Below are 27,707 nucleotides of genomic sequence, written 5' to 3'. Positions count from 1 at the left end.
GTGGCCAGCAGGGCAAGGGAGGGGATTCTGTCTCTCTATTCCTCTCTTGTGAGACCCCATCTGGACTACTGTGTCCAGTTCTAGAATCCTGAGCATAAGAAGGATACGGAGATATTGGAACAGGTCCCGAGGAGCGCTACAAAGATGATCAGAGGGCTGGAGCACCTCCCATACGAAGACAGGCTGAGAGAGTTTGGGTTGTTCAGCCTGGAGAAGAGAAGGCTCCAAAGAGACCCTATAGCAACATTACAGTACCTGAAGGGGGCCTACAAGAAAGCTGGGGAGGGACTGTTTACAAAGGCTTGTAACAACAGGACTAGGAGCAATGGATATAAATTGGAGAGGGGCAGATTTAGACTAGGCATAAGGAGGAATTTCTTCCCTATGCGGCACTGGCACAGGTTTCCCAGGGAAGGTCTGGCTGCCCCATCCCTGGAGATGTTCAAGGCCAGGTTGGATGGGGCCTTGGGCAGCCTAGTCTGGTGAGACATGTCCCCGCCCAGGTCAGTGGGGTTGGAACTGGACGATCTTTAAGGTCCCTTGAAACCCAAACGATTCTATGATTCTAGTCTATGATACCTCCACAGCCACCCAAACGATTCTATGATTCTAGTCTATGATACCTCCACAGCCGTCATCTCACTGTCACACATGACATCCAGACTCGCTTCATTCCTGCTCCAGCCACAGCAAGGAGGCAGCTTCAGAGAGGCAGCAGGGCCCCACTGTGACACCCACTCACTGGGAAAACACACACAGCTCTTCCTCTGCAAGCCAACCGCACTATCCTAGTCCATCCATACACTCTCTCTGGATATAAAGAGTCAATACATAAATTTAAGTGAGTTTTAGTATGGGTTTAACCCTTTTAGTTAATAGCTTTCCCCATCCCCATCTGATGAGATGATCCAAGGGCCGGAGCACCTCTGCTATGAGGACAGCCTGAGAGCTGGGGTTCTTCAGCCTGGAGAAGGCTCTGGGGAGACTTTACAGAGACTTTCCAGTACTTAAAGGAGATACAGGGAAGCTGGAGGGGGGCTTTTATCAGGGAGTGCTGGGACAGGACAAGGGGTGGGGGGAGGTTTAGATTAGGCATTAGGAAGACGTTTTTCCCGTGAGGGGGGTGAGGCGCTGGCACAGGTTGCCCAGGGAAGCTGTGGCTGCCCCATCCCTGGGGGTGTTCAAGGCCAGGCTGGAGGGGCTTTGAGCAGCCTGATGTGGTGGGATGTGTCCTTGCCCGTGGCAGGGGGGCTGGAACTGGATGACCTCTGAGGTCCCTTCCAAGGGGTGGCGCTGGACGGTCCCCAACCCCCCTCCCTCCCGCCCTGCGCCTCGCCCCGCGCGGCCGGTCCCGCAGCGCCGCCTGCCGGGGCCGCCCGGCACCGCGGCCCTCGGGGATCCCAGGCGGAGGCAGCCGCCCGCCGGCACCAGAGTCTCAACACCAGCCTCGCCCGGGGTAGTGACGAACCTCGAGTCTTTTAACACAAGTCACTTCGCCCTAAGATGATAAATTGGGCGGAGATGTTCCAAAAGCGCGTGGACTTGACCCTTTGGGACGTGGTTAGTAGGCACGGTGCCTTTGGGCTGCCGTTAGACTCAATGATTGGTCTTTTCCAACCTTAATGACTCTATAAAAAGGTCAAAATCTCTGCCGTCTATCTTCTATATTTGATACAGCACATGTTCTTCACAAATAAACTTCTATTTTATATAGTAAAAAAAGAAGCCACGCTACAAAATCTTAGCTGGTGTGATTCAGTATTTCCTGCTGCCACTTTCCTGAGTTTTTCAATCTTAGCCACTTTTCAGTGATGTAGAGAGTCATGTAATGAGTCTCTTACCTTATCACCAATCAGACCACGCTCTGGTCACAATATCTGGATTTTATATAGTCGAGGTCTCAAAATACTGAAAAGAAATACTAGATAACTGTCTCATCCACCACATTACAGGAAATTCAACTTGCTACAGGCATCCAGGGGCTGCAGAGAATCCAGATGATCGCATCTCTGGCGAGACACCCACCCACTTCATCACCTTTTTGCACACACATTGAAATACTAGAAATTCCATTTAAATGGAGGAACAAACTTCCATACAGGGAAGGTGACTGAGCACTGGCACAGGTTGCCCAGAGAGACTGTGAGGTCTCCATCGCGGGAGATACTCAAAATCTAACCGGACACATCCCTGAGCAACGGGCTGCACCCCTGCTTTGCGCAGAGGGGTTTGACTAGATCTCCAGAGAAGCCTTCTCACCTCAGTCATCCCATGATTCAGTGACCACACTACCAAGCTCTATGTTGCTTGGTTTTGAGGTTTGGCAGTGAAAATGCCTTGAAATTCTTGTGTATAGAATTCCTCCTGGAGAGATAAGGTAAGCAAAAACCTCACATTCCTCCAAATTAAAGGCAATCAAATACGAATGCACTCCATAATTACAGTAGAAACCTTTTTTCCTTAAACTTGAAACAGTTTCTCACCTTACAAAGCTCATCATTCTCCTCTTTGACAGGCAGAGAACTAAGATCCGTGCAAGAGTCTGAGTCCGATATCTCCAGTGAGCTGTCATCTTTTTCTGATCCATCACACTTATCAGTGGAATCACTATCCTTCCCCCAGTCAATGAACTCCAACTCCTCTAAAAGAAAATATTTGTAAAAAGAGTTTTTCTTAATCACCATATATTATTCATAAGCATGAAGTAAGAGTAATACTACAGTTATCACAAACTTGAGAAAAAAAATGCTACATTATTTTTTATGTATGTTAAACTGATCTTTATGTTTAGCTATTCTATAATCCTGTGTCTTGTAAAAATTAAATCCTACTAGCAAACAATCTTCTGTGAAGAACGATATGAAAATTACATTAAAAAAACCCAAAATATTTCAAAGTACTGCCAGCAAAGAGTAGTATATTTAACTGGATTTTCCAAGTGTGCTTGTTCAGAACTACCTGTTTTAAGCAAGTATCCCAGATAGTGACCCAGAAAATCTGAAAGTTTGGTGCAAATTAACATCTGCTATTAGTGGTAACCCTCACGAAGAAATGAAAAAGCTAGTTGAAACGGTCACCTCCTAAAACACCATGGCTAAATACACAGGTCTGCAAATCAAACCTCTAAGCGCCACACACAGGGAACAAGACAGGAACAGGCACAAGAAAAGATGGCATTATTTCAAAAAAAAAAAAAAAACAACAAAATGGCAAGAAACAAAGAGACACAGATAGAGATGCAGAACAGTTCTTCCACCATCCTCAAGACCAGGTAGTATTTAATGCAATTCTGAAGGTCCACTGACACCTCTGAGGATCTCCTGAAGGCAGTGGAAGGCTGAACTGCCATAGCAGCCTCATCATCCTTCAGGTCCATGTGCCGTGAAATACTGAGAAGAAGAATCTCATTGTCTATTGTAAAAATGAGCGGAGGAAGTTTTTTTGGTTTTGCTTTTTTGCTTTTGTAAATGTCACATTCCTAACACTGGAAGAGTCATGTATAGGGGAGAGGCAGCAGAGAAAGAAGGCACCTGCAGAACACTCCAGGCATCTGTAAAGATCTGTGGAACTGTGGCAGTACCTTCTGGTAGCAGTGCTACTATAGTCTAAATTACTAATTTCTTCATGGAACTTCCAAACACTGAAGTCACCCAGACAAATAAACATACAGCTCTGGCGTTGCTTACTTTTTCACACACAACTGCATTTCTGTTTCTAACTACAAGAAAGCTTTATCAGAAATTTTAAACAGAGACATCAGGGAACAGGTAGCACAAAGAGGTCTCTCTTGAAGCTGTGTGGCAAGCTGTGCACAACTTGTGACAGCAGCATAAATTCCTTAGTAAAACACAAGACAATCAGTCCTATCTTCTCATGCTCAAGTCCTAACACTTTGTCTTTGAAGGAGAGCTTTACCTGAAAGGGCATGTTACTTCTAAGAATACTTTCTCAGCTATTACAGCCATATTTACAACTGTACCTATACATGCACATGCATGTATGCACAATTCTATAATTAGTGTGTGTGACAGTTGAATAAACAGGAAAATCACAGTTCTTTTATACCTTACAACTTTCAATAAATGCTTTCAAAGCATTTTTTGGCTTAGAAGAAAAACAGGAAATTATTTTATTTCCTCAGTACCTTCAAGCAGATACATAATGCATCAGGATTCCTTCATTTACACAGAGGAGCCAAACTTTGAGAGAGTAAAAATAAGTCTGTGTATTGAAAACTGCAGGATATACTTGCAGGAGACAAGTGCAATAGAATGATACTAATGGCAGTTTAGAAAGATATGTGGTGAGCATTAGACTTCTGACTAGAAAATGGACAGTTCTTCCATTTCAAAAAGAAGGAAACAAAATTACTAGGAATAATGAAAGATGACCATCAGATATGTCAGTGACAGTGTTAAACCAACCACAAAAAAATGGATGGAAGGAGGAAGATTTTGAATTTTTGTTTTAAAGCTAAGGAGCATATTTAACTGGAGTCACACTCAAATGAAAAAGTAGATCAGTCAATCCATTTGCTCAACTGACAGTGGGTTCTGAATGCTGTGCCAGACATACAGAATGTGAATTCTAGCTGTAATAATTCAGATCCAGCTGAAGCATTACAAAGCTGAACTGATTTATTTTTCTGGAAGTAGTCATATCCAAAACACTTCCTAATAAGTTCCAATGCAAATTAAACATTACCCTAATTAACACTTATGTAATACAGCACACAAGTAAAGATTTTTCTGCCTTTGGCTGTACTGTTTAATACATTTCTCTCCCCCCTGTTACCCACTGTTCCATGAATTAGATAGCAAGTCCTAAGAACAAATTCACTGTTGTTCACACAATACAGCTAACAGGGAAGACAAGGAATATTGTGTATCAGAATGAAAACTCCCACCACAGAACATGATGCTCTCTGCAGCTGCAAAGTGCCACATATGTACTCAGTAGATGCAGAACAGCAATATCACAAGTAGAGAAGGATGGGCAGAGAAAGCTGTTCACAGCCGCAACATCTGTACTACAGAACAGAGAAAGAAATGGTACAAATAAACTCTAATATATTGAAATGAGCTGACATGCTTGATTCAATGTTGTAGAACCTGCTCAACTGTGCTCCTTTCCTCGAAGGTTTACAATTTTTGTATATCATTTATACTAAAAGCTTATGCCATACTTCGACGAAATTGGTGGCAAAAACATCGATTTAACCAAAATAGGAATCCATCATGTCACTGTGTCAGAATGACCTCAAAGAATTTTCATTACAGCGCATGAAATTGACAGAAGGTTTCTTTTTCTTGACAAATCAGCTTGCGTTTGAACTTACCTTCACTGCTACTGTCCTCTAACAATAAATCAGGTCTGCTAGGTGACTCCTCTGTTCTTGAAGCATGACTACTTTTGCCGTGTAGCCTTGGAATCAATGTTTTATTTTCATAATCTGAAAAATCACTGCCACTAGAGGTCCATATTATGTCCTCAGCCTCCTTAGAGCTTTCAGCAGCATCAGATCCTATTCAAAAGAATTGCAAAGTGTTAGATTGTTACATAAATGCGATATCGCTAAACTTATATTATTTTTTTAACTGGAAAAAAATATCAGTTCTGTCATCAGGCATCAGCCTGACACATGTATGTATTTCTTATACATACCTGCATCATTTTCATTTTGCTTCTCCACAAAAAGATGCTGATACTTCATTTTATGCGATGACACCATCCATCAGTCCTTCAGCAGAGTGAAGGCAACTAATGACTGTCTGACTTATAGTCCTTTAAAAATAGTCCTAAGTCTCCCACATGTACCTTTTCAAAACAGTAAGTGGTTTAAATAAAGATTGTCCTTAAAATTCTGGGTTTGGGATTTCTCTGACTTTATACAATAAATAACAAATAAAAGTGTACCATAAGTAGAGATTACTCTCCAGTTTTGTCCCAAGAAAAAAAAATAAACTTTCGGGGAGCAATGAAGGATAGCTGTTGTTTTTTAAGTGAGATATTTAAATGCAATACCTTTCTCCATCATTTTTAACAACAAAAGTTAGGAGAAGAGGATTAATGCTTAGTAGCGGAGCACGTAGAATTAGAAATCACCAGAGGGCAGAATTTTCCACTTCCTACAATTACTGAAGTTTTTTAGGTAAATGGAACGTAAGACAATTACTGGGAACTTGGAATTTGGTGGGAGGGCTCAGCAGAAAGAAACACAACCATATCTAGTCCTGTAACAGAGAGAAGTTCTTTTCAGAAATCTGGAAAGGCATGATTTTGAACTCCAGAAGGTAGCCAAAAGGTACCCAGTAGATAGCTCACACAATAGAGTCAGCACATCTGCTGGAGCAAGTAGAGGTATAAAGACTGAAGAAGCCACTACCCCAGCTTTCTTCCCTGTGCTCTGGACTCCAAAAGGGAAAGAACTGGAGGGACTCTACAGTTCTTTTTTGCATCACAATATTAAATACTTGGGTGCACACAGAATGCTGAAAGCAGGAGGTTGACAAAATTCCGTTTTTCTATCTTGCTTATATTTACAAAATATTTTTCTCTCATGCCTGCTTGCCTGTCTCTAGCAGAAGAGAGAATTATTGCACTCTATCTAGACAGCTAAGGGTTGTTTTTCAATTCCTCCTCTTGAAATGTGAAGCATTTAAACATGCTGCCCCTGCTAGAACACACACTATACACAGCATTAGTGACACTTCTTTCATCTGCTCGCCGACAGCTTTGCAGAATATATTTCTGGCACTCCATGTGAATAGGGATGTCCAATCACAACAGCATTATGACTCTGTCTCTAAACAAAATTAGCTTCCACTTACAAAAACAAAAAACACCCCCAAAGAGTATTTTAAGCCAGCTTCTACCTTGATAAGCACTAGCATGAAACAGTTACAACATACCTGCTGCACTTTCAGCAGATGTTAACAGCGGTCCAAGGTGCTTCCTAATCCTGGATTTCTTATCAGTAGGTCTCAGAGGCTATATTAAAAAGAGACAGAGATTTTATCACCAAGACATTAAAGACAATTTTAGTACACTCAAAGCTGTTGTTATTCACCTACCACAACTTAATAGCACAAATTCAAATTAATTTTTCTATCTTTTACTAGACTGTGATAATAATGAGGCAATAGAGTATGAGAACAGTACCATAAAGGCTGATTTTTTATTGTTTTGGAAAATCTAAACTTACTGTGACTATGACTGGAATCACATCTGACCTTGCGAAGAACAAGAGCCAGTATTTTCAGCATTAAAATGTCAAAAGTGGGCAGGAAGAGCACGCTTGATAAAACATGTACCTTATTGAAAGGTTACAGAAAGAAACACCCAGTGGCCCTGTCTCCGATTTTATTAAATCCTACAAACTATGCAACGCAGACTGCCTGGTACCAGAAGAAACAGTAAAGCAACTTGTTGAAGACGATTTTCAGCATAAAACACTTCACACTCAGAGCTGGCTGAACATCTCTGTTCATGACCAACAAGATCAGCACACACACACACAAATAAGCATAACTTGATATATGATCAAAAAAAGCATCAATGCCCACATCTGCAGGGTCATCAAAAAGCAGGATTTTCTACAGTGAATTCATTATTGCAAACATACTCTTTAGATCTAGCAAAAAAATCATCAGATGCAAATTGAGTCCTTTTATCCCATAACTTTTAGCAAATGCAGTATTCCATCCCAAATGTGAAATTACTTTTGTATCCTTCAGTGTATCATTGAAAATTTTCAAGTGGTAAGCACTATGTAGAACATAAAATATTAACATACACTCAGACAATTACACTAACAAGTTAAGACAATGTCCTTACATAACCTTGCTTTCCATTTTTTTCTGCTTTGACATCTAAAACAATGTGCTGTTAATAGCGAAACAATACAAAAAAAAGAGCAACATCTTATAATTCAGTCAAGCATGGAAATTGGTTTAACTGTCAGTTTGCATCTCTTTCTTACACTGCTAAGCCAGCATTTTACCTCCAGCACAGAAGTGCTCTGGAAACCATCACCACACCTAAGCCACGCATCGGAAATTGAAGTAGCAGCCCCTGATGTCCTGACATTTGATTTTTTCAGCTGTAGGGGTGTCTCATCTGGGAAGGGTGTACATTCTGCAGCCCAAAATCGCTTCCGCTACAATGAAAAACAAACCCATTAAAAATACTGCATACACATAACGCTTTTCAAGTTAAATTTATTTAATCTAGACTGCCCCTAAGTATTTTCTGAATACTTACAAACATAAATTCCATTTTTTAATGAGCTGGGCAAAAAATGTCATGGATACATGCAATCATTTTTTATGCAAAACTAACTAATAACTGTACCACCAATGTCACCAGTAAATTTAATTTTTTATACATATGCTACTTTCTGTTGATCTAAGCTACATTTGTAGTACTATCAGCTGCCAAATGAAGCTGAAAATATTCTAAACAGGAATAGCTCAGTAAAATACACTTTAGTTTAATAATTCCTTCAAACTCACGTTTAACCTCATTTAATTGTGTATTATGTAGGAGGTCAAACTACCACTATAAAGCTCTCCATGGAAAAACAACCAACCAAACAAAACATCCCAGACTCTTTCAGCTTAAAGAATTATATTTGTTTCCATAACCATTTCCCAAAAAAATCAGTGCCTTCCTCTTATATGGGATACTGGAAGTCATTTGGACTATTAGATAAGCCAAGAAACAGGATGCTGATTAGCATCCAGTGTTAATTTCATGCAATAGATGTTAATGTCTGAGAACAGCCAAAAAATAAGAGAATTGCCTCTTATCACATCCATAGTTATTGTTCAGATGCTACACCGGTTGACACACATAATTTTATCTTAAACACAACAAACATCATAGAATCATAGAATCACCAGGTTGGAAGAGACCCACCGGATCATCGAGTCCAACCATTCCTATCAAACACTAAACCATGCCCCTTAGCACCTCGTCCACCCGTGCCTCAAACACCTCCAGGGAAGGTGACTCAACCACCTCCCTGGGCAGCCTGTTCCAGTGCCCAATGACCCTTTCTGTGAAGAATTTTTTCCTAATGTCTAGCCTAAACCTCCCCTGGCGGAGCTCGAGGCCATTCCCTCTTGTCCTGTCCCCTGTCACTTGGGAGAAGAGGCCAGCACCCTCCTCTCAGGTAGTTGTAGAGAGCAATAAGGTCTCCCCTCAGCCTCCTCTTCTCCAGGCTAAACAACCCCAGCTCCCTCAGCAATCTTAGTCTGGTATGCTACTGAAACTTATCTTACAAAATGTTGATTATATTACCTGCCTGAATAAGTCTTTCTTCTTCTGATGTACTTTCTCTCAAGCAACTATAGTTCCTACCTATATTTAAGAATTACTCCAAAGTTACATTACTCAGCACATACTTTTCCAGTCAGGCTGGTCAACCAGGACTGTAACTTCTATACTAAGGAAAAAAAACGCAATAAAAAAAAAAGTCTTTGGCAACTTTTGTCCACTATGTAATTGATCATTTGTATTTCTTTCCTCTAGATCTTACGAGTGCTTACAAGAATGGAACAAGTACTTTCCAAAAGCACACAATGAACAGCATTTTACTTTGCCACTCTGGTCAGCCAGTCCTATTGTCGCATGGTGAGAACACTGGGTAAAACAAGCAGGATCCGCAGTTCCCTCTGATGGCACCTGACCTTGCTAAGAGCCTCTTCCAAAATTTCTGGGGGTATTTACACCACAAAGCAGCCATTACCAGAGGTCACTATCATCTAAGTCAAGTTGTCCCCATAACTACTCCCACAGATATATAAATGAGAGGAAGTGCAACCTTGAATTTGATGTGCTATTAAATAAGGAATCAAAATCACTCTTATAAGGACATAATATCAAGTAAGGAGGCTATGACAGTTTAAATAAGAAAGGTTAACATTATGACACAAAGAGAATTAAAATCCTGCTTCCCTCCCAGTGAAGATGCCAGCCCAAGCCACCACTTCCAGAATGCATAGACAAAAACCTCTAAACTGCACTGTTCTCTGATTAAGTATCTCTGCCTCTGCAGTGAAGAAAGCATGGACAAAGGAAATACTAATAACTTAAAGACATCAAGGCTCATTTTTTCAATTCTGCAGCAAAATATCACAGCAAGGCCTCTCTCCAGTTGGAGACGTTTACATCACGTCCACGTCTCCCAGAATAAATGACTTCTGCCAGGCTGAGAGTTAAAAGTACAGCTAGTGGTGCACCAAGGCTCATACCCACACCATCACTCTAGTTTATTGTTTGGGATTTTTTTTTTTAACCTTAGCCAGTGTTGGAAGCCTTGCTTACACATACGTTTTTGTAGCTTCTAGAAGACTTTACAAGATACCTATTGCAGACAAAAATCTCCAGTATATAATGTGGTTCATCTACACTTATTTCTTAAATGGGACACTCCAGTTTTGAAGAATGTGCATCTGTGCCAAAAACAGAACTATGACTTGCTCACGGGTTTACAATACACTGCTTTTGATGGTCAATTAAAAGTGGTAACAGTCGCAAGTAAGTGGAAAAGCCACACAAATGCACGTACAGACAGTTACATAAAACAGGCTTCACAACATATTGCTATCGTTAGGAAGCTGAATAAACACAGAACTAGAGAATCACTACTCTGTTAAGTTTCTCATCTCATCTTAAAATCATGAAATCCCCCAACTGACAGAATCCTTTTGTGCAATGCCAATGGAGGCAAAAAGTGAGGCAGGGGATGACAGTAGCACGTAAGAGCTGAGATACGACCAGTGGAGCACAGCTGTCAAGACAGAGGAAGGTACTGCCTTATAAAAAAAGGCAGAATAAAAGCTACATGCCAACTCCCTCTCCCTAGGTAGAAGGGTTAGGGTGCATATAGAAAGGGTATGCTTCCAGTTGACTAAAATAAAAAAAATAGAGACTAATATGGTTTTATGCTTAGATGGTGTAGGTGGTTACTCTTATAGTTACTTTGTTGAAATGCGATGTGAAGGGGCACTGGGAGCAACTTACAAACAGCAGGGATATTCCTTTAGTGGGACTAGACAATCATGGTTTTGACAGCTGAAAAGAGAGTTTTAATAGTTAATGACTGTTAATGACAAAACTGTGTTATTTAATCCTCCACTTTGCTAGCTTGGACAAGGGCAGGACTGCTCAGTTTTCAGAGCAGCACCACAGGGATGTCTCAGTGCAGGTGGGCTCATGACAATCCAGTAACAACTGGAGTCCCCTCTCCTCATTCTTCTTTCCAAGCACTTGGCACTCGTTAGACTCCATGCAGACGTTGCGACAAAAATCAAAACCCATAATGGCAGAACGAAACCAGCAGAAGACTACTTTCGGAAGAAGCACATTATCTACAGCTGGCACAGCAATGGAAGAAAGGATACAAGGATCACTGGGACCTCTCCAGCAGCTGCTTGACACCATGTCAGCCTAATTACAACCTCAAGAACTGTCAGCACTACTGACAGCTGTGGTTTTTGTCCTGTCCCCCAGATACAGGAAAATCTGTGATTTTCTGCAAGCACCACACAGAAATTTATAGTCACTATAGTCACCAAGAAAAACTGAGAACAGTTTCTGAAATTGCAGAACAAGAAAGTAAAGAAATACACCCTCTAAAGGAGATGTTCTTCACTACTGCAAATTTCTGGCAGACACCAGCTGGAGGGAAAAAAAAAAAAAAGTACTTATGATTGTCAATATTGACAGCAGTGACTTACAGCTACATGCCTTTAATTCAGGTACCTTGCCACCACTTCCCAAATTTTACAGCAGTTTAAAAATAATGAAAAATACAAACCCTAAAGACAACTCCCCTCATCCCAAACTCTTGACAAACTGAATCTCTCCATATAAATATCTGATGCGAACCTTCAAAATGGACCTATAGCTCCAATCCACAGTTATTGAAGGGGGAGTTCATCATAGCATCACTGCACACATACATGGATATATATGTATGGGTGCATGTATGCATAGTAATGCACACACTAATTTTTTTATTTTTTTTAAAGAAAGATATGCCATGTAAAAAGTACATAATTTCATGGAACCATAGAATGGTTTGGGTTGCAAAGGACCTTAAAGATCATAGAATCATAGAATCATAGAATAATCAGGTTGGAAGAGACCCACCGGATCATTGAGTCCAACCATTCCTATCAATCACTAAACCATGCCCCTTAGCACCTCGTCCACCCGTGCCTTAAACACTTCCAGGGAAGGTGAATCAACCATCTCCCTGGGTAGCCTGTTCCAGTGCCTAATGACCCTTTCTGTGAAAAATTTTTTCCTAATGCCCAACCTAAATCTCCCCTGGTGGAGCTTGAGGCCATTCCCTCTTGTCCTGTCCCCTGTCACTTGGGAGAAGAGGCCAGCACCCTCCTCTCCACAACGTCCTTTCAGGTAGTTGTAGAGAGCAATAAGGTCTCCCCTCAGCCTCCTCTTCTCCAGGCTAAACAACCCCAGCTCTCTCAGCCGTTCCTCATAAGGCCTGTTCTCCAGTCTCCTCACCAGCTTCGTCGCTCTTCTCTGGACTCGCTCCAGAGCCTCAACATCCTTCTTGTGGTGAGGGGCCCAGAACTGAACACAGTTCAGATCATCCAGTCCAACAGATCATGCAGTCCAACTGCCCATGCCATAGGCAGGGACACCTCCACTAGATCAGGTTGCTCACACCCTCATCCAACCTAGCCTTGAACACTTTCAGGGATGGGACATCCATGACTTCCCTAGGCAACCTGTTCCAGTGCCTCATCACCCTAACAGGAAAAAATGTCTTCCTAATACCTAACATAAATCTCCCCTCTTTCAGTTTATAATCATTCCCCCTCATCCTACCACTGCACTCCCTCATAGAGCCCCTCCCCAGCTTTCCTTCAGAGGCTCTCTTTAAGTAGTGGAAGGCTGTTATAAGGTCTCCCCGGAGCCTTCTCTTCTGTAGGCTGAACAACCCAAATTCTCTCAGCCTGTCCTCATAGGCGAGGTGCTCCAGCCCTCTGATCATCTTTGTGGTCCTCCTCTGGACTCACTCTAACAGATCCATGTCCTTCCTGTGCTGAGGACTCCAGAGCTGAACACAATACTCCAGGTGAGGTCTCACAAGAGCAAAGTAGAGGGGAAAAATCACCTCCCTCAACCTACTTCTTTTGATGCAGCCCAGGATACGGTTGGCTTTCTCTGCTTCAAGTGCATATTGCCGGCTTGCGTTGAGCTTCTCATCCATCAGCACCCCCAAGTTCAATATACATAAAGTAATGTTTATATGCATATATAAATGTGAAGCACAAAAAATTACTTTTACTAAAAATGCGTTATGTGAACATGGTGAGAACACGAGAAGGTTACAGATACGAAGATGTAAGACGTGCAATTCAGAAGAAAAATTCTCAAGGACACAAACGACACCAGAGGGTTCTCTCTCGACGAAGACTACAACACAAAGACTATAAGGGGAACACAGTGACCGCTCTTCCCCACACAAATGAGTGTCGCCACACTTCAAATTACAAATGAACTATAGGGGCCAGGCAGCCAGCTGTGAGGCAGTGTGGCCCAGGAACAAGCACCCTTCAAGTAGCCTTGCGGGGCCCCTATTCTGCTCTCTGTTTCTTGCACAGTGAGATGGTGCCTGCACCAAGGAGGGCACCTTAATCCTTCCCCTGCAGAGCTTCTGGCACTGCTGCTCCCCAACATGCTGGCATAGAAGTCTGGTGCCCAAAGACCTCAGCTGTCCGGCTGGCACGCAGAAATTGAAAGCTTTAAAGGCTCTTTGCTTCTGCTCCAACCTACTTCAAGGTAACAGAGAAACTAATATTTTAAGATACTTGTTTCTCTCTGGAATAAATATTTATAATGAAGCTAATCCGAAGGCCATGCTGTTCTCAAAGAAATGCAGCAACAGTAGCGAGTTCTCTTAATCTTAACCAAGGTTAAACATCATCTTTTCCTCTGGCATAAAAATGTGGCACACAAAACATCTTGTGTAATTTATTAATGTTATGCTTGAAATGTCTAGAAACATGACATTGCTATTAAAAAAAATCACTGAATCAGGCTTAAAAAAGATAGATTGTGCAGACCTAGCATATCACATATAAACGAAGAGTCAAAGAGTCAGGCAAAGAATTTTGTGGATTGCGTAGAGTGCTTGAAGACAAAACATGACTTCTGAACTTTTGAATTAAAAAAGGGGAGACTCAGATGGCTACCACATGCAGAAATTGTCTGTTTACCTCTGTTCACGAAAGCACTGCATTTTGTCTCTGAAGCAGTTCCTTCTGAAGGAGTGAAAACAAATTAAATCACTCCTGCTAGTATCGGAGGAATTAGGATCAAGCCCTCCATTGTAAAGGGCACAGCAAGCAATTCTTCCTCCCATTACTCCTTTAGTTATGTCCAGTGAGATAAAGGTTAAGTCAGCCAATGTGGGTGTGAGGAAAAGGAAGACACTCTGAAAATTCCATAAATATATGTAACAATTACACAACAGACTACTAAAAGTATGTGGCCTTTGTCCTCACTGTCTTCACATAAAAGTATTCAAACTAAAAGAAAGGAGCCTTTGGCTTTAAAAGCCCAATTTTAAAATAGCACAAAACTGAATTTGACAACAGCACATTGTTTTCAACAAAATTCAGTATTCATGCTCCTGAGCTCCTGAAAGCGTAATTACTGGGTTTAGTGCCTGGATAGAAAGTGAAGTTTTAATTTAATATTAAAACACCCTTACATTTTAAACCCTCAAGTAAGGATTTCAAATAAAGGTTGCAGAAAAGTCTGTGGGGGTTTTTTCAAGCCAAGATTATTTTTTTATTCCTATGAAACCCAGTATGCATATTTTCCAAAGATGATTCACAAGAATATGTATGATCCTGAGAAAGGACCTCATCAAATTGAAATCATTTGCAAAGAATAAAATCTAAGCTGTATGATCATAGTCACAGTAGCCTGGCACACCTCGTTCCACACAATCAGCATGCATTGGGAAAGAAAAAGACCAAATCAAATCAAATCAAAACAAAAAACCCTTAAAATATTTTTTCCATTGATATTGATGTGCAAGACCAGTATTTTTACCAGATAGTTTTGAAACCCTTGTGTTTGCGATTTTTTACTACTTTTAATGAAAGACTGATGTCAATGACAGATATATATATACACACACACACATATATATATATGCATGTATATAGTATTACCATTTGAATATCTGAATTTTTTTACCCTACACAGGCATTTAAGCAACAGTATAAGTAACTATATGCTTACATTGATTAAAAACATCCTTGTGGAGTAAGGATACTATTGAAATGTACTTTGTACTAATAACTGGTGCCAAGCAGTTAGTTAGACAGAAATGGTTAAGACCGACGAATTTCAGAAAACCTTTCACAAGATTAAGTTATCCATAATGTTTAGGATACAGTAACAGGATCATACCTTTTTGTTATCAGGTTAGTTAGGTTTTTTTAAATGGCTTAATTAACAGAGTAGTCAGCAAGCGGAGAGGGCTGCTGTCTTTTCACTTGACCAGTACAGTTTTCATTGGTAGAGTAATGACGAACATTATCTTTGTCTGCAAAAGAAACTGCTATTATCAAAAGCCATCATCACGTGGCAACAAGAGCTGGTTAAACCTTGGCAGTTGACACATGCAATTTCAAACTAGTCAAGAACTTCAATACTTTCAGAAGAAAATATGTGTACTGTCAATATTACAAGGTAATTTACATGTATAGTAGGTTATTTTAAGCTTGTTGTTGACATTTTCTTCCAGAAAAAAAGTGGATTTTAAATGTGGTTTTATTTAAAAATTGGTGTAGCATATTCACACCATTTTATTCATATGCTAAGCGGAAAACAAAATGTTTTTAAATCCATATCTGTCATCTGACCTCTACTTGTATTTATAAAGCAAACAGCAACACTTCTAGTTTTGCTTTCAGCAATACTTCAATAATAGCATAAACACTGCAAATCATAGAAACATATAGGTTGGAAAAGACATCTAAGATGATCAAATCCAACCTTTAACCTAGTCAGCCAAGCCCAGCGCTAAACCATGTCCCTAGGTGCCACATCTACACATCTTTTAAATACCTCCAGGGATGGGGGCTTGGCCCCTCCCCTGCGCAGCCTCTTCCAATGCTTGACAGCCTTTTAAGCAAAGTAATCTAAACCTCTCATTGTGCAACTGGAGGCCATTTCTTCTTGTCCTTTCACTTCTACTTGGGAGAGACCGACATCCACCTCGCTACAACCTCCTTTCAGGCAGTCATGGGGAGCAATAAGGTCACCTCTCAGCTTTCTTTTCTCCAGACTACAACCCCAGATCCCTTAGCCGCTCCTCATAAGACTCACACTTCAGACCATCCATCGGCTTCGTTATCCTTGTTTGCACATGCTCCAGCAGCTCAGTGTCTTTCTCGTAGTGAGGGGCCCAAAACTGAAGACAGCATTCAAGGTGTGGCCTCATCTGCACCAAGTACAGCAGGATGATTGCTTCCCTACTCCTGCTGGCCACACCATTTCTGATACAAGCCAGGAAGCTCCTGGCCTTCCTAGGCACCTGGGCACACTGCTGGTTCATATTCAGCTGTCTGTCAACTACCCCCCAGGTCCTTTTCCAGTCACTCTTCCCCAAGCCTGTAGCATTGCATGGGGTAGTTGTGGCCCAAGTGTAGGACCCGACACTTGGCCTCGTTGAATATTACACAACTGGCCTCAGCCCCTTGATCCACCCTGTCCAGATCCCTCTACAGAGCCTTTGTACCTCGAGCTCATCAACATTCCCACACAACTTGGTGTCATCTGTAAGTTTACTGAGGGAGCACTCAATCTCGTTGAGATCACTGATAAAGTTATTAAACAAGACTGGATGAAATGCTAAGCCCCAGGAAACACCACTTGTAACTGGACTCCAAATGGATTTAACTCCATTCACCATAACCTTCTGGTCCCAGCCATCCAGCCTGTTTCTCACCGTCATCATCAGAGGATAAAAATCAGAGATATCATCCTGCAAGTATCAGCAAATGCACCAAGAAAACTACCAAAGTCAGGAGACCAAAAGAAAAGCATAAGACGCTTCTCCTCCCTCTACTCTCACTCAGGCCCAAAGGAGCTAAGCTGCTTAAAAGAATATTAAGCATGGAAATTTTCAGGAGCCTCATAGTTTTACTATCCATGTGCTTTTTCTCTGTCACCTAATCAAAAAGGCTGAATTACACTTCCCCATCGGCACAGCTCTGCTTGCACTGTGTAACCACAGAACGGTTTAGATTGGAGAGAAGGTGCAGAGGTGCTCCATGATGGAACAGCAAGGTCAGGGGAGGCAATTCTGCCCCTCTATTCCTCTCTTGTGAGACCTCATCTGGAGTACTGCATCCATTTCCGGAATCCTCAACATAAGAAGGATATAGAACTGTTGGAACGCGTCCAGAGAAGGGCTACAAAGATGGTCAGAGGGTTGGAGCACCTTGCATATGAGGACAGGCTGAGAGAGCTGGGGTAGTTCAGCCTGGAGAAGGCTCTGAGGACACCTTATAGCAGCCTTCTGGTAGCTGAACTGGACTACAAGAAAGCTGGGGAGGGACTGTTTACAAGGGCAGGTAGTGATAGGATGACGGGGAATGGCTTTAAATTGGAGGGGGGAAGATTTAGACTAGACATTAGGAAGAAATTCTCCATGACAAGGGTGGTGAAGCACTGGCACAGGTTGCCCAGGGAAGCTGTGGCTGCCCCATCCCTGGAGGTGTTCAAGGCCAGGTTGGATGGGCAGCCTGGTCTGGTGGGAGGTGTCCCTGCCCATGCCAGGGGGGTTGGAACTGGATAATCTTTAAAGTCCCTTCCAACCCAAACTATTCCAGGACTCTATGCTCATACAGAAAAGGTCAACGCAGAGCACTCGAGAACACCACGACGGCGGTGAAGGACCCTGTCCCCCGCCGTGCCGCCCCAGCGGGGAACCAGCCGGAGCGACCCCCTCCTCCTCCTCCCGCGGGGCCCCAGCGGGGCCAAGCCCAGCGGCAGGCGCCGCCGGGCCCCTTCCCGAAGGCGAAACACAGGCTGGAGAACTTCTCCTTCCACAGCAAACGCAGCTCACACGCGGCTCCCCCCTCGCACCCACCTTCCGGCCCGGCATCGCGTCCCGCGGCAGCGCGGGAAACTCCGGGGGGCGCGGCCACAGGGAACCCCCGGCCCGCGCCCCGCCCGCCGAGCGCGCCGGCGCGCCCCGCCCCTCCCGCCCCTCCCGCCTCGGCGCCGCGGGAGCGGATTGGGCGGCGGGCGGAGCGCGGGGCAGCGGGGCCTCCGGGGGCTGGGGGGGCTCATCCGGAGGGAGCTGGGGAAGTGGGGCTATGGGAATGGCTTGAGGTGCGACAGGGCCGAGTGCGAGGTCCTGCACCTGGGTCGAGGCAATCCTCGACTTCAGTAAAGGGTAGGGGATGACGTGATTGAGAGCTGCCCTGCAGAGATGGACTTGGGGGTGCTGGTTGATGAGAAGCTCGACGTGAGCTGGCAGTGTGCGCTCGCAGCCCAGAAGGCCAACCGTCTCCTGGGCTGCATCAAAAGAACCGTGGCCAGCAGGGCGGGGGAGGGGATTCTGCCCCTCTGTTCCTCTCCTGTGAGACCTCATCTGGAGAACTGTGTCCAGTTGTGGAATCCTCAGCATAAGAAGGACATGGAGCTTTTGGAAGGAGTCCAGAGGAGGGCTACAAGGATAATCACAGGGCTGGAACTCCTGTATGAGGACAGGCTGAAAGAGTTTGGGTTGTTCAGCCTGGAGGAGAAAAGGCTCAGAGAAGATCTTATAGCAGCCTTCTAATACCTGAAGGGGCTACAGGAGAGCTGGGGAGGAACTTTTTACAAAGGCTTGTAGCGATAGGACTTGGGGCAGTGGATGCAAATTGGAGAGGGACAGATTTAGACGAGACACAAGGAGGAATTTTTCCACGGTGAGGGTGGTGAGGCACTGGCACAGGTTTCCCAGGGAGATTGTGGCTGCCCCATCCCTGGAGGTGTTCAAGACCAGGTTGGATGGGGCCTTGGGCCACTTGATCTTGTGGGACATGTCCCTGGCCACGGCAGGGGGGTTGGTACTGGATGATCTTTACTGGATCATCTTTACAGATGATCCAGATCTTTACTTTAAAGATCTTTAAAGATCTTTACTGATCTTTGCTAGTACTGAATCTTCTTTTGGAGAAGAGACCAACACCCACCTCGCTAAAACCTCCTTTCAAGGAGCTGCAGAGAGCAATGTGGTCTCCTCTCACTCTCTTTTATCCAGACTGAACAACCCCAGTTCCCTCAGCCACTCCTCATAATAGCAGAACATTTCTCACTATGTCAAGATTTTGAGTTCAGGGCCACAGCTACATAGTTAACAGGTCTTCTATCACTGACCAAAAATTGCAAGATTCATATTCACCTAAGCACCCTCTCCCTGCCACCTGGGGAAGGGACCAGGAGCCAGCATGATGTCATTCCTAGCCCAGGCCGAGCTGAGGGGGGTTGGAGGGAGAGGGATGCTGGGGCCAGGGTCCTCCATATCCTTGCACTGCCGGGGTTGGCACCCCTGGTGTCCAAGGGGCAGTGTGGAGAGCTGTGTCCAAGCTGGGTTTGTTGTGGAAGGAAAGTTCTCCAGACTGTGTTTTGCCTCCACATCCTTCATGACATGCAAGTTCACTTGGAAGTAAATCTCAAATGAACAACTCTTCATAATGGTGATTTTCCACACAGAAACTGGGATGTAAGCACCAGCTAGATAACTAAGCTAGTAATGTATAAACACAAGAAAAAACACTAGGAAAAATGTTTGCTGTTAAGCCATTAACTTAAGACTTTTACCCCCCTAAACAAGAAATAAGCTGATAAGTTTACAGACAAAAAGTCGGAATTGTCAGTTCTGAGATTGAAACTGTTTTGAATGGACCTTCTCCTCAGTGAAATATTAATTCACCAAAAGGGTTATCAAGCATTGGAACAGGCTGCCCAGGGAAGAGGTTGAGTCCTCATCCCTTGAAATATTTAAAAGATGTGGGAATGTGGTGCTTAGGGACATGGTTTAGCGGTAGCTTGGCAGTGTTGGGTTTACGGTTTGACTCAAGAATCTTAAGGGTGTTTTCCTCAATGCATCTGTGAAATTCTGTGGAATTCCATAAAATGATAACTGCGATTATGTGAAGGAAATAAAGGCTGATGACCTTTGAGAATATTCTCCTAATACAAGTGGAAACACTGGCAGACAAGGGACAGAGATCAGTTATTTTTAATTGTATTTTTTATGTTCTTTAGAAGTTCACTTAGGCTGTCCCTGGTGCTGTTAAGCAGTTGAGAATAATACTCTCTGTAAAACAAAATAATTTTATCTCATAGTTTAATTAGAATTTGTAAAGCACTTACATTTTGATAGAAGGTACTGTATGACTGCAATTTTTATTATTAAAGCCTAATTGCATACATCTATGTCTATAGTTTGCAGTTTGTATTTTTTCCAAGGCACCCTGTGGCCAATCCCCAGCTCACATTCTCTCTACAAAGCTGCCAGTAATTAGAGTGGATTTTTCAGAGAGAGGAGAGCCAGAAGCATCATCATCCAAACCCCATACTGCCTTTGATTGTTGTGTTCAAAACAAAGTTAAAACTGCTGGGTTCTCATCCTTCCAAACATGTGCAATATTTCTCCTGAAATTACCAGACTGACAAATGAATTCTATCATATATCATCACAGTGGTTTTCTTTGATATTTGAAGTACGTTATTGCACTGTTCAGTTAAATAGTCTATGTTAGAGCTAAATCACAGAGAAATACGTGGACCAGACAGGAGTCTGGTGTGCTTAGTGACTCTGTTATTTTTTTTCTGTACATAAACAATTCTCTCCAACATTCTGGTCAATAATTTGGAGAGATACGGATTTGATGGACAGACCACTCTGGGGATAAGGAGTTTGCTGGATGGTCACACCCAAAGAGTTGTGGTCTACAGCTCAGTGTTCAAGTGGAGATCAGTTAGAAGTCACTTTCCTCAGGGGCTGGTATTGAAACCAGTATTGTTTAACATCTTTGTCACTGACAGGGACAGTGGGATTGAAGGCACCCTCAGCAAGTTTGCGAACAACACCAAACTGTGTGGCACAGTTGACATGCTGGAGGGAAGGGATGCCATCCATTGGATGTTGGCAGGCTCAAGAGATGGGCCTGTGGTAACCTCATGAAGTTCAACAAGACAAAGTGCCAGGTCGCACGTCAGGGTCAAGGCAATCTCAAGCACAAATAAAGGCTGGGCAGAGAATGGATTGAGAGCAGCCCTTGGGAGAAGGACTTGGGGTGCTGGTGGATGAGAAGCTCAATGTGAGCTGGCAATGTGTGCTTGCAGTCCAGAAAGCCAACTGTATCCTGGGCTGCATCAAAAGAAATGTGATCAGTAGGCCATGTGAGGTAATTTCACCTTTATATTTTGCTCTGGTGAGACCTCATCTGGAGTATTGTGTCCAGTTCTGGAGCCCTCAGCAGAAGAAGGACAAGGTTCTGTTACAGTAAGTCCAGAGGAGGGCCACAAAGGTGATCAGAGGGCTGGAGCATCTTCCATATGAGGACAGGCTGAGAGAGTTGGGGTTGTTCAGCCTAGAGAAGAGAAGGCTCTGGGAAGACCTTACAGCAGCCTTCCAGTTCTTAAGGAGGGCCTCTGAAGGAAAGCTGGGGAGGGGCTCTTTGTCAGGGAGTGTAGTTGATAGTATGAGGTATAATGGTTTTAAAATGAAAGAAGGTGAATTTCTGTTAGATATTGGGAGAAAAAAAATTCTTGTGAGGATGGCGAGTCACTGGAACAGCTTGTCTAGATGGATGCCCCATCCCTGGAAATCTTCAAGGTCCATTTGGATGAGGCTTTGAGCAACCTGATCTAGTGGAAGATCTCCCTGTCCCTTCCAACCCAAACCATTCCATGATTCTATGAATTCCTGATGCTTCCAAGATGCTCACACTTGGGAGGAACTTATTTTCGTAGAATCCCAAGCAGGTGGCTTGATCAATAGAATTCCCATATTTGTTTTCATGTTATTCACAAAGTACTGACATGGAAACAGAGGAAATGGGTCTGAAAATCACCCTATATATTAGGAATTAAAATATAGCTGTGATTGTTTAAAATAATGTTTCTGTGGACAAGCAGTAATAGATGCTGATCTTGTTGACAAAAATTTATGTTTCTTAATACATTATTCTTTATGTTTCTTAATACATTATTCTTTATGTTTCTTAATACATTATTATTTAAGTGTTAAAAAATTCTGTGCATTATACTCTTGAAAGTCATAATGCAATTGCCTATATAATTTTTGAAGAATTTTTTTTTATCTACCTATGAAAAAAAGCATGTCTATGTTCTCACAGGCTTCAATAACAGTTTGAGTCTGTTTTATCTGATAAGCTGATCACCTGTCTTTGTGTTCTAAGTTCACTGCTGCTCAAGGAACATTAAGAAATATTATATTTTCTGTATTTTTTTCCATGAAAATTCTATGAAAAATATAAAATTCCTGTTAACCGTAAAACTTGATTTCTTTAGTGAAGTTCAGGGAAAAAAAAGCATTTATTTTTCAGTAGTGCTATTGATTGCATTGTTGTTTCTCAATCCATGTGTAGGAAGAACTTCTCAGAAAACAGAATGTATTTTATACAAATGAAACAAAAGATTTTGGAGGTTTTGAAGTTTGGAGGACTTGTTTACATTGATTAAATGTGCCTGTCCAGCATGTAAAAAAAGCTTTCCAGCATGTAAAGCCTGGTACAGACAATATAAAATTCAAACATAGAGAAAGGTTTTTTGGTTTGAGTTACTTCTTTAGTAAAGTTTTAAAAGTCATAAACATCCCAGCTACTTAATTGGCGTGAGATAGAGAAGAAAAAAAAATCATGAAATAGTTTAGAATCTAATCAGAAAATCTTTCTGTCTTACAGCTGGATTTTTATGAATCTATCAGGCAAGAAGTGATCCTAAGGCCAAGGCTAGATCCCAAATAACATTTTCTCCTGTAGACCATGTTACAGTTTGATGACTCCTGGTTTTCTAAGGTTTCCTAGGAAACAACATGAAACACTTCAGACTTCTTAATCCCAATGCTGCACTGTCAGTTCTGCTGTAAATTAAATTGTACCATTTCACAGTACCATATGCTGTGCTGAGGCAAGCTGTAGAAGTGTGAAAAAAAAGGAAAAATACCCTCAGGGGATGCCTGATTTCAGTGAAGCAAATGGAGTCAAGTTCTTACATTCATGCAAATTAAAAATTCATAGCGGATCGTTTAAGAATCAAAAGCAAAAATAGGTTTTAAATGAATCAACATACCCAGGAGGCATCTTTTTACCAGCCCTTGCCCCAGGCCATAACACCATGAGGGTCTCCAGCCTCAGGGGCTTCCTGTCTGCCAGCTAGCTGTGCAGTCAGCCCAAGCCCAGTCATCTCATCATCCCACCACCAAGCACTGCCTATGGCATCTTAAAAATTGTTGACGTTTTTATGTCTTCTCCTGCTATTTCTTTGTATTCTGTGCTATAAACGAAATATGAGTACATAACTTTCTAACAGACGGTAACATTTGGGAAGCATGTTTGCCTACTTTTTATAAGATGTCTCTGAAGTGTAATGAGATAAAAGGGAATAAAATAAGATTTTCAAAGCTGAAACTGAACATCTATCAAAGTACTCTGTTTTGGCTCTAACTGGAGAAAAAAAATTCAGAGCTGGAAAAAAGTGGCCTTTTTTTAAACTTCAGGCATTAGACCAGTTCAGTCCCAAAGTTCTTCCTGCTAGTTTAATTAAACAAGATATTAAAATTACTGAGGTACTGATAATGCTGGACTTTATAATATTTTAGTAACTTCAGAATCTGAATTTTCTTTTTTAAGTCCAGTACTACTACTACTTTAGTGTAATTGGTTTAACCTTGACTATGGCATACCCTTCTGTTGAAGAATTTGCAAAGGTTGTTCTTGAAAAAACCGTAAACAATGCCATGCCTAAGGAAGAAGAATGCATTGAAAAGTGGATAGGGCATGCTGGCTGCCTATGGTTAAGAAGATCTTTTCAGTTTAAAAAGTTCATCTTAAGCACGGCTTAAGCCTAGCATATCTGTACTGCTGAAGGAAAGGCCAGTGGCATGGATTCACATCACCATCCCAGAAGGTATTTAAAAGATGTGTAGATGTTGAGCACTGCCCTGCAGAGAAGGACTTTGGGGTGCTGGTTGATGAGAAGCTTGACATGAGCCGGCAGTGTGTGCTCACAGCCCAGAAGGCCAACTGTATCCTGCGCTGCATCAGAAGCTTGGCCAGCAGGTCAAGGGAGGTGATTCTGCCCTCTACTCTGCTCTTGTGAGACCCCACCTGGAGTATTGTGTCCAGTTCTGGAATCCCAAACATATGAAGGATATGGAACTGTTGGAAGGGGTCCAGAGGAGGGCTACAAGGATGATCAGAGGGCTGGAGCACTTCCCATATGAGGACAAGCTGAGAGAACTGGGGTTGTTCAGCCTGGAGAAGAGAAGGCTCTGAGGAGACCGTATAGCAGCCTTCCAGTACCTGAAGGGGCTACAAGAAAGCTGGAGAGAGACTGTTTACAAGGGCATGTAGTGATAGGATGACGGGGAATGGCTTTATATTGGAGGGGCGAAGATTTAGACTAGACATTAGGAAGAAATTCTTCATGATGAGTGTGGTGAGGCAATGGAACAGGTTTTTCAGGGAAGTTGAGGCAGCCCTGTCCCTGGAGGTGTTCAAGGCCAGGCTGGATGAGGCCTTGAGCAGCCTCGTCTGGTTGAAACTGGATGAGGATCTTTAAGGTCCCTTGCAACACAAACCATTCTATGATTCTATGACTTTTCCTTTCCACATAGAAACTGGATAGGCATTCTGCAAGTTTCCAAACAAACTGCCTCTGCTGGGAACATGGGAGCCTGTGCCTGCCCAGAATCACCTGTCTCTTTACTGTAGGGCAGCAGCTGGGCACATCCAACACACCATAATATCCATGGCTTTTAATTAACTCCAGCATCACGAAGAACACAAACTGTGAAAACCAGGCCAGGCCACATATCATGCATCTGCAGAATCCTACATGTCTCACCAAGGAGTGCCTACTGACATGGTGGCTATTTGCCCAGCGCAAGGCCCAGCACATCAGGTGAGCTCTAGAATAAAGGCAGAGAAAGGACCATGGTCCACAGAAGTGGCTCACTGCATTTCCCATTATAGAATAACCAGGTTGGAAGAGACCCACCGGATCATCGAGTCCAACCACTCCTATCAAACACTAAACCATGCCCCTTAGCACCTCGTCCACCCGTGCCTTAAACACCTCCAGGGAAGGTGACTCAACCACCTCCCTGGGCAGCCTGTTCCAGTGCCCAATGACCCCTTCTGTGAAGAAGTTTTTCCTAATGTCCAGCCTAAACCTCCCCTGGCGGAGCTTGAGGCCATTCCCTCTTGTCCTGTCCCCTGTCACTTGGGAGAAGAGGCCAGCACCCTCCTCTCTACAACCTCCTTTCAGGTAGTTATAGAGAGCAATGAGGTCTCCCCTCAGCCTCCTCTTCTCCAGGCTAAACAACCCCAGCTCTCTCAGCCGCTCCTCATAAGGCCTGTTCTCCAGCCCCCTCACCAGCTTTGTTGCTCTTCTCTGGACTCACTCCAGAGCCTCAACATCCTTCTTGTGGTGAGGGGCCCAGAACTGAACACAGGATTCGAGGAGCGGTCTCACCAGTGCCGAGTACAGAGGGAGAATAAGCTCCCTGGACCTGCTGGTCACGCCGTTTCTGATACAAGCCAAGATGCCAATTTGCATGGTTTGCAAGCCTTGTTGTGTTAGCAAATTGTAATCAGGTTACACTACTTAACGTTTTTGGGTTTTTTTCTAGCCATATTCTGAAATTCACAAAATGGGGTTTCGATACTTTTGTTGATATAGTAAAAGTAGCTCTCATTCAATCAAAATTTCAGGTCATCTTTAAGATCCCTTAGTGAACTCCCAGTAGGAGTCTATCTTCATGTAGCTTGTCTGCCCATGGGCAAACTAACGCTGCAAATGGACAACTGGCTTTAGAACAGATAAAAGCAATTTCTGAGGAAAGCTGTGATCATTTTCTAGCATTCAGTGCCAATACTAGGTTAAACAGCCATGACTTATAAACCGGGTCAAGAGATCAAGATAAACTTAGAGAGAGCCTCAAGAAAGTTGAGCCTCTAAACTGATTCTAGACACCTCAGGAAAGCTTTCTTCTTTTACAGCAGAGACACAGCAGCAATGGGGAGGGAAGCACTGCCCAAGTCCTACATGTTACACATTCCAGGGAAATTTAAGGTATCCCACACTGCTTTGTCTTTACCAGACATTCCTCTCAGGATGTTAGCTCTTTCTTCAGCTGCTTTGATAGCTAATGATTTTGGGGTTGCTCTCTGCACAATTTCTCTCTGCTTTTTCTTATCTTCTTGAAGTAGGCAGGGATATACTATTAGATGCCTCCTAGATAAAGGCTATTGCATAGCAGGCAGCTTTAAGTTAGGAAATAAACAAGACACACTCATAAATTATTAAAAGCCAAAGTTGCCATACTAGGCAGTTTTCCCTCTGCAAGAAACTCTGTCATTAATTTATTAATATATCTTGTAACAGAGTGTGAAAACTGAAAGCCAAGGATCCGTTCTAAGCCATCCTGAGCCCTCATCTCTTTTCCTGCCGTTTTGATGGATGAAAAATATGACTTGTGTTGATGTTTGGTTTCTTTTCTTTTTTCTATTTTTTAATACCATTCATATCTGTGAAATAATTGCTCTTTCTAACTTTTTCTTGCATGTATATGCCTGCTCTTTCAAAATAATAAATCATTGGTTTCCTCTCAGTACTATGCATAATTAGTAAACAGTACTGAAGACCTGAGAATTCCCCTACTGACTTGACTGGGTTCAAATGTGTCCTTGAATTATTTTCCCCTGAGCTGCAGATAAGCCATGTTTGGGTAATTGATGTAAAGTTTGAATTGTCACAAACATCCCAGCCACAGTTGTTTAAAAAACTTAAGCTTTTTCTGGAGTGAAAGTTAACTGTGCACTGATTTGGACTTTTGTCTTAACACTCATTTCATCCACACTCAAACTCATGAAATGGAAGTTTGTTCATGTTATAATACCCATGTGCTGGTGCCAGTTAGAGCTCCCTTTTCCTCAGGCTACAACTCATTAATTTTCCAGGAAGGACACGAGGGAATGTGCTACAGCACTAAGGCAGCTTTCACTGCTCTCCCCACAGTCCTGCATATAGGACAGACAGCTTGGATCACAGCTCAGACCACTAACTGGAAAAGAGGTCTAAAACACTTTAGATAGAAAAACATAACCATAGGAAAACCCCTACACATACACAGGGGTGAGCGTGGAAACAGTGTGAACATCAGGTGTAGCAGCAAACATGGCTGTGGCTTTTGCTTGCAGCTGGGCTTGGCCAGCCTGCATGCTTGATCTTAAGGGTCACCCATTTGTATGCAGTGTGATGCCTAAAATTAAAGAAATTTCTTAAATCAAAGGGGCTACAAGAAAGCTGGGGAGGAACTGTTTACAAGGGCATGTAGTGATAGGGCTGGAGGGGACAGAATAGCTTTAAATTGGAGGGGGGAAGATTTAGACTAGACA

General features: G+C 42.8%; 1 protein-coding gene across 1 annotated transcript in view; it reads right to left on the bottom strand.

The window, feature by feature from the left end:
* Nucleotides 1-18,229, bottom strand: part of SPIDR (scaffold protein involved in DNA repair) — a 216,721-nt gene extending 198,492 nt beyond the window's left edge. The window contains exons 1-5 of the mRNA XM_069854054.1: nt 18,155-18,229; nt 8,003-8,158; nt 6,912-6,990; nt 5,339-5,524; nt 2,484-2,641 (exon numbers count right to left, since the gene is read on the bottom strand). Coding sequence (XP_069710155.1) covers nt 2,484-2,641; nt 5,339-5,524; nt 6,912-6,990; nt 8,003-8,158; nt 18,155-18,169 — 594 coding nt within the window. The 5' untranslated portion in view covers nt 18,170-18,229. The remainder of the gene's footprint in view (nt 1-2,483; nt 2,642-5,338; nt 5,525-6,911; nt 6,991-8,002; nt 8,159-18,154) is intronic.
* Between the last annotated feature and the right edge of the window lie 9,478 nt (nt 18,230-27,707).

Source organism: Phaenicophaeus curvirostris, chromosome 3, assembly GCF_032191515.1.
Source record: "Phaenicophaeus curvirostris isolate KB17595 chromosome 3, BPBGC_Pcur_1.0, whole genome shotgun sequence".
NCBI classification, from domain to species: Eukaryota; Metazoa; Chordata; class Aves; order Cuculiformes; family Cuculidae; genus Phaenicophaeus; species Phaenicophaeus curvirostris.
This window is presented reverse-complemented; position numbering and strand designations above follow the sequence as displayed.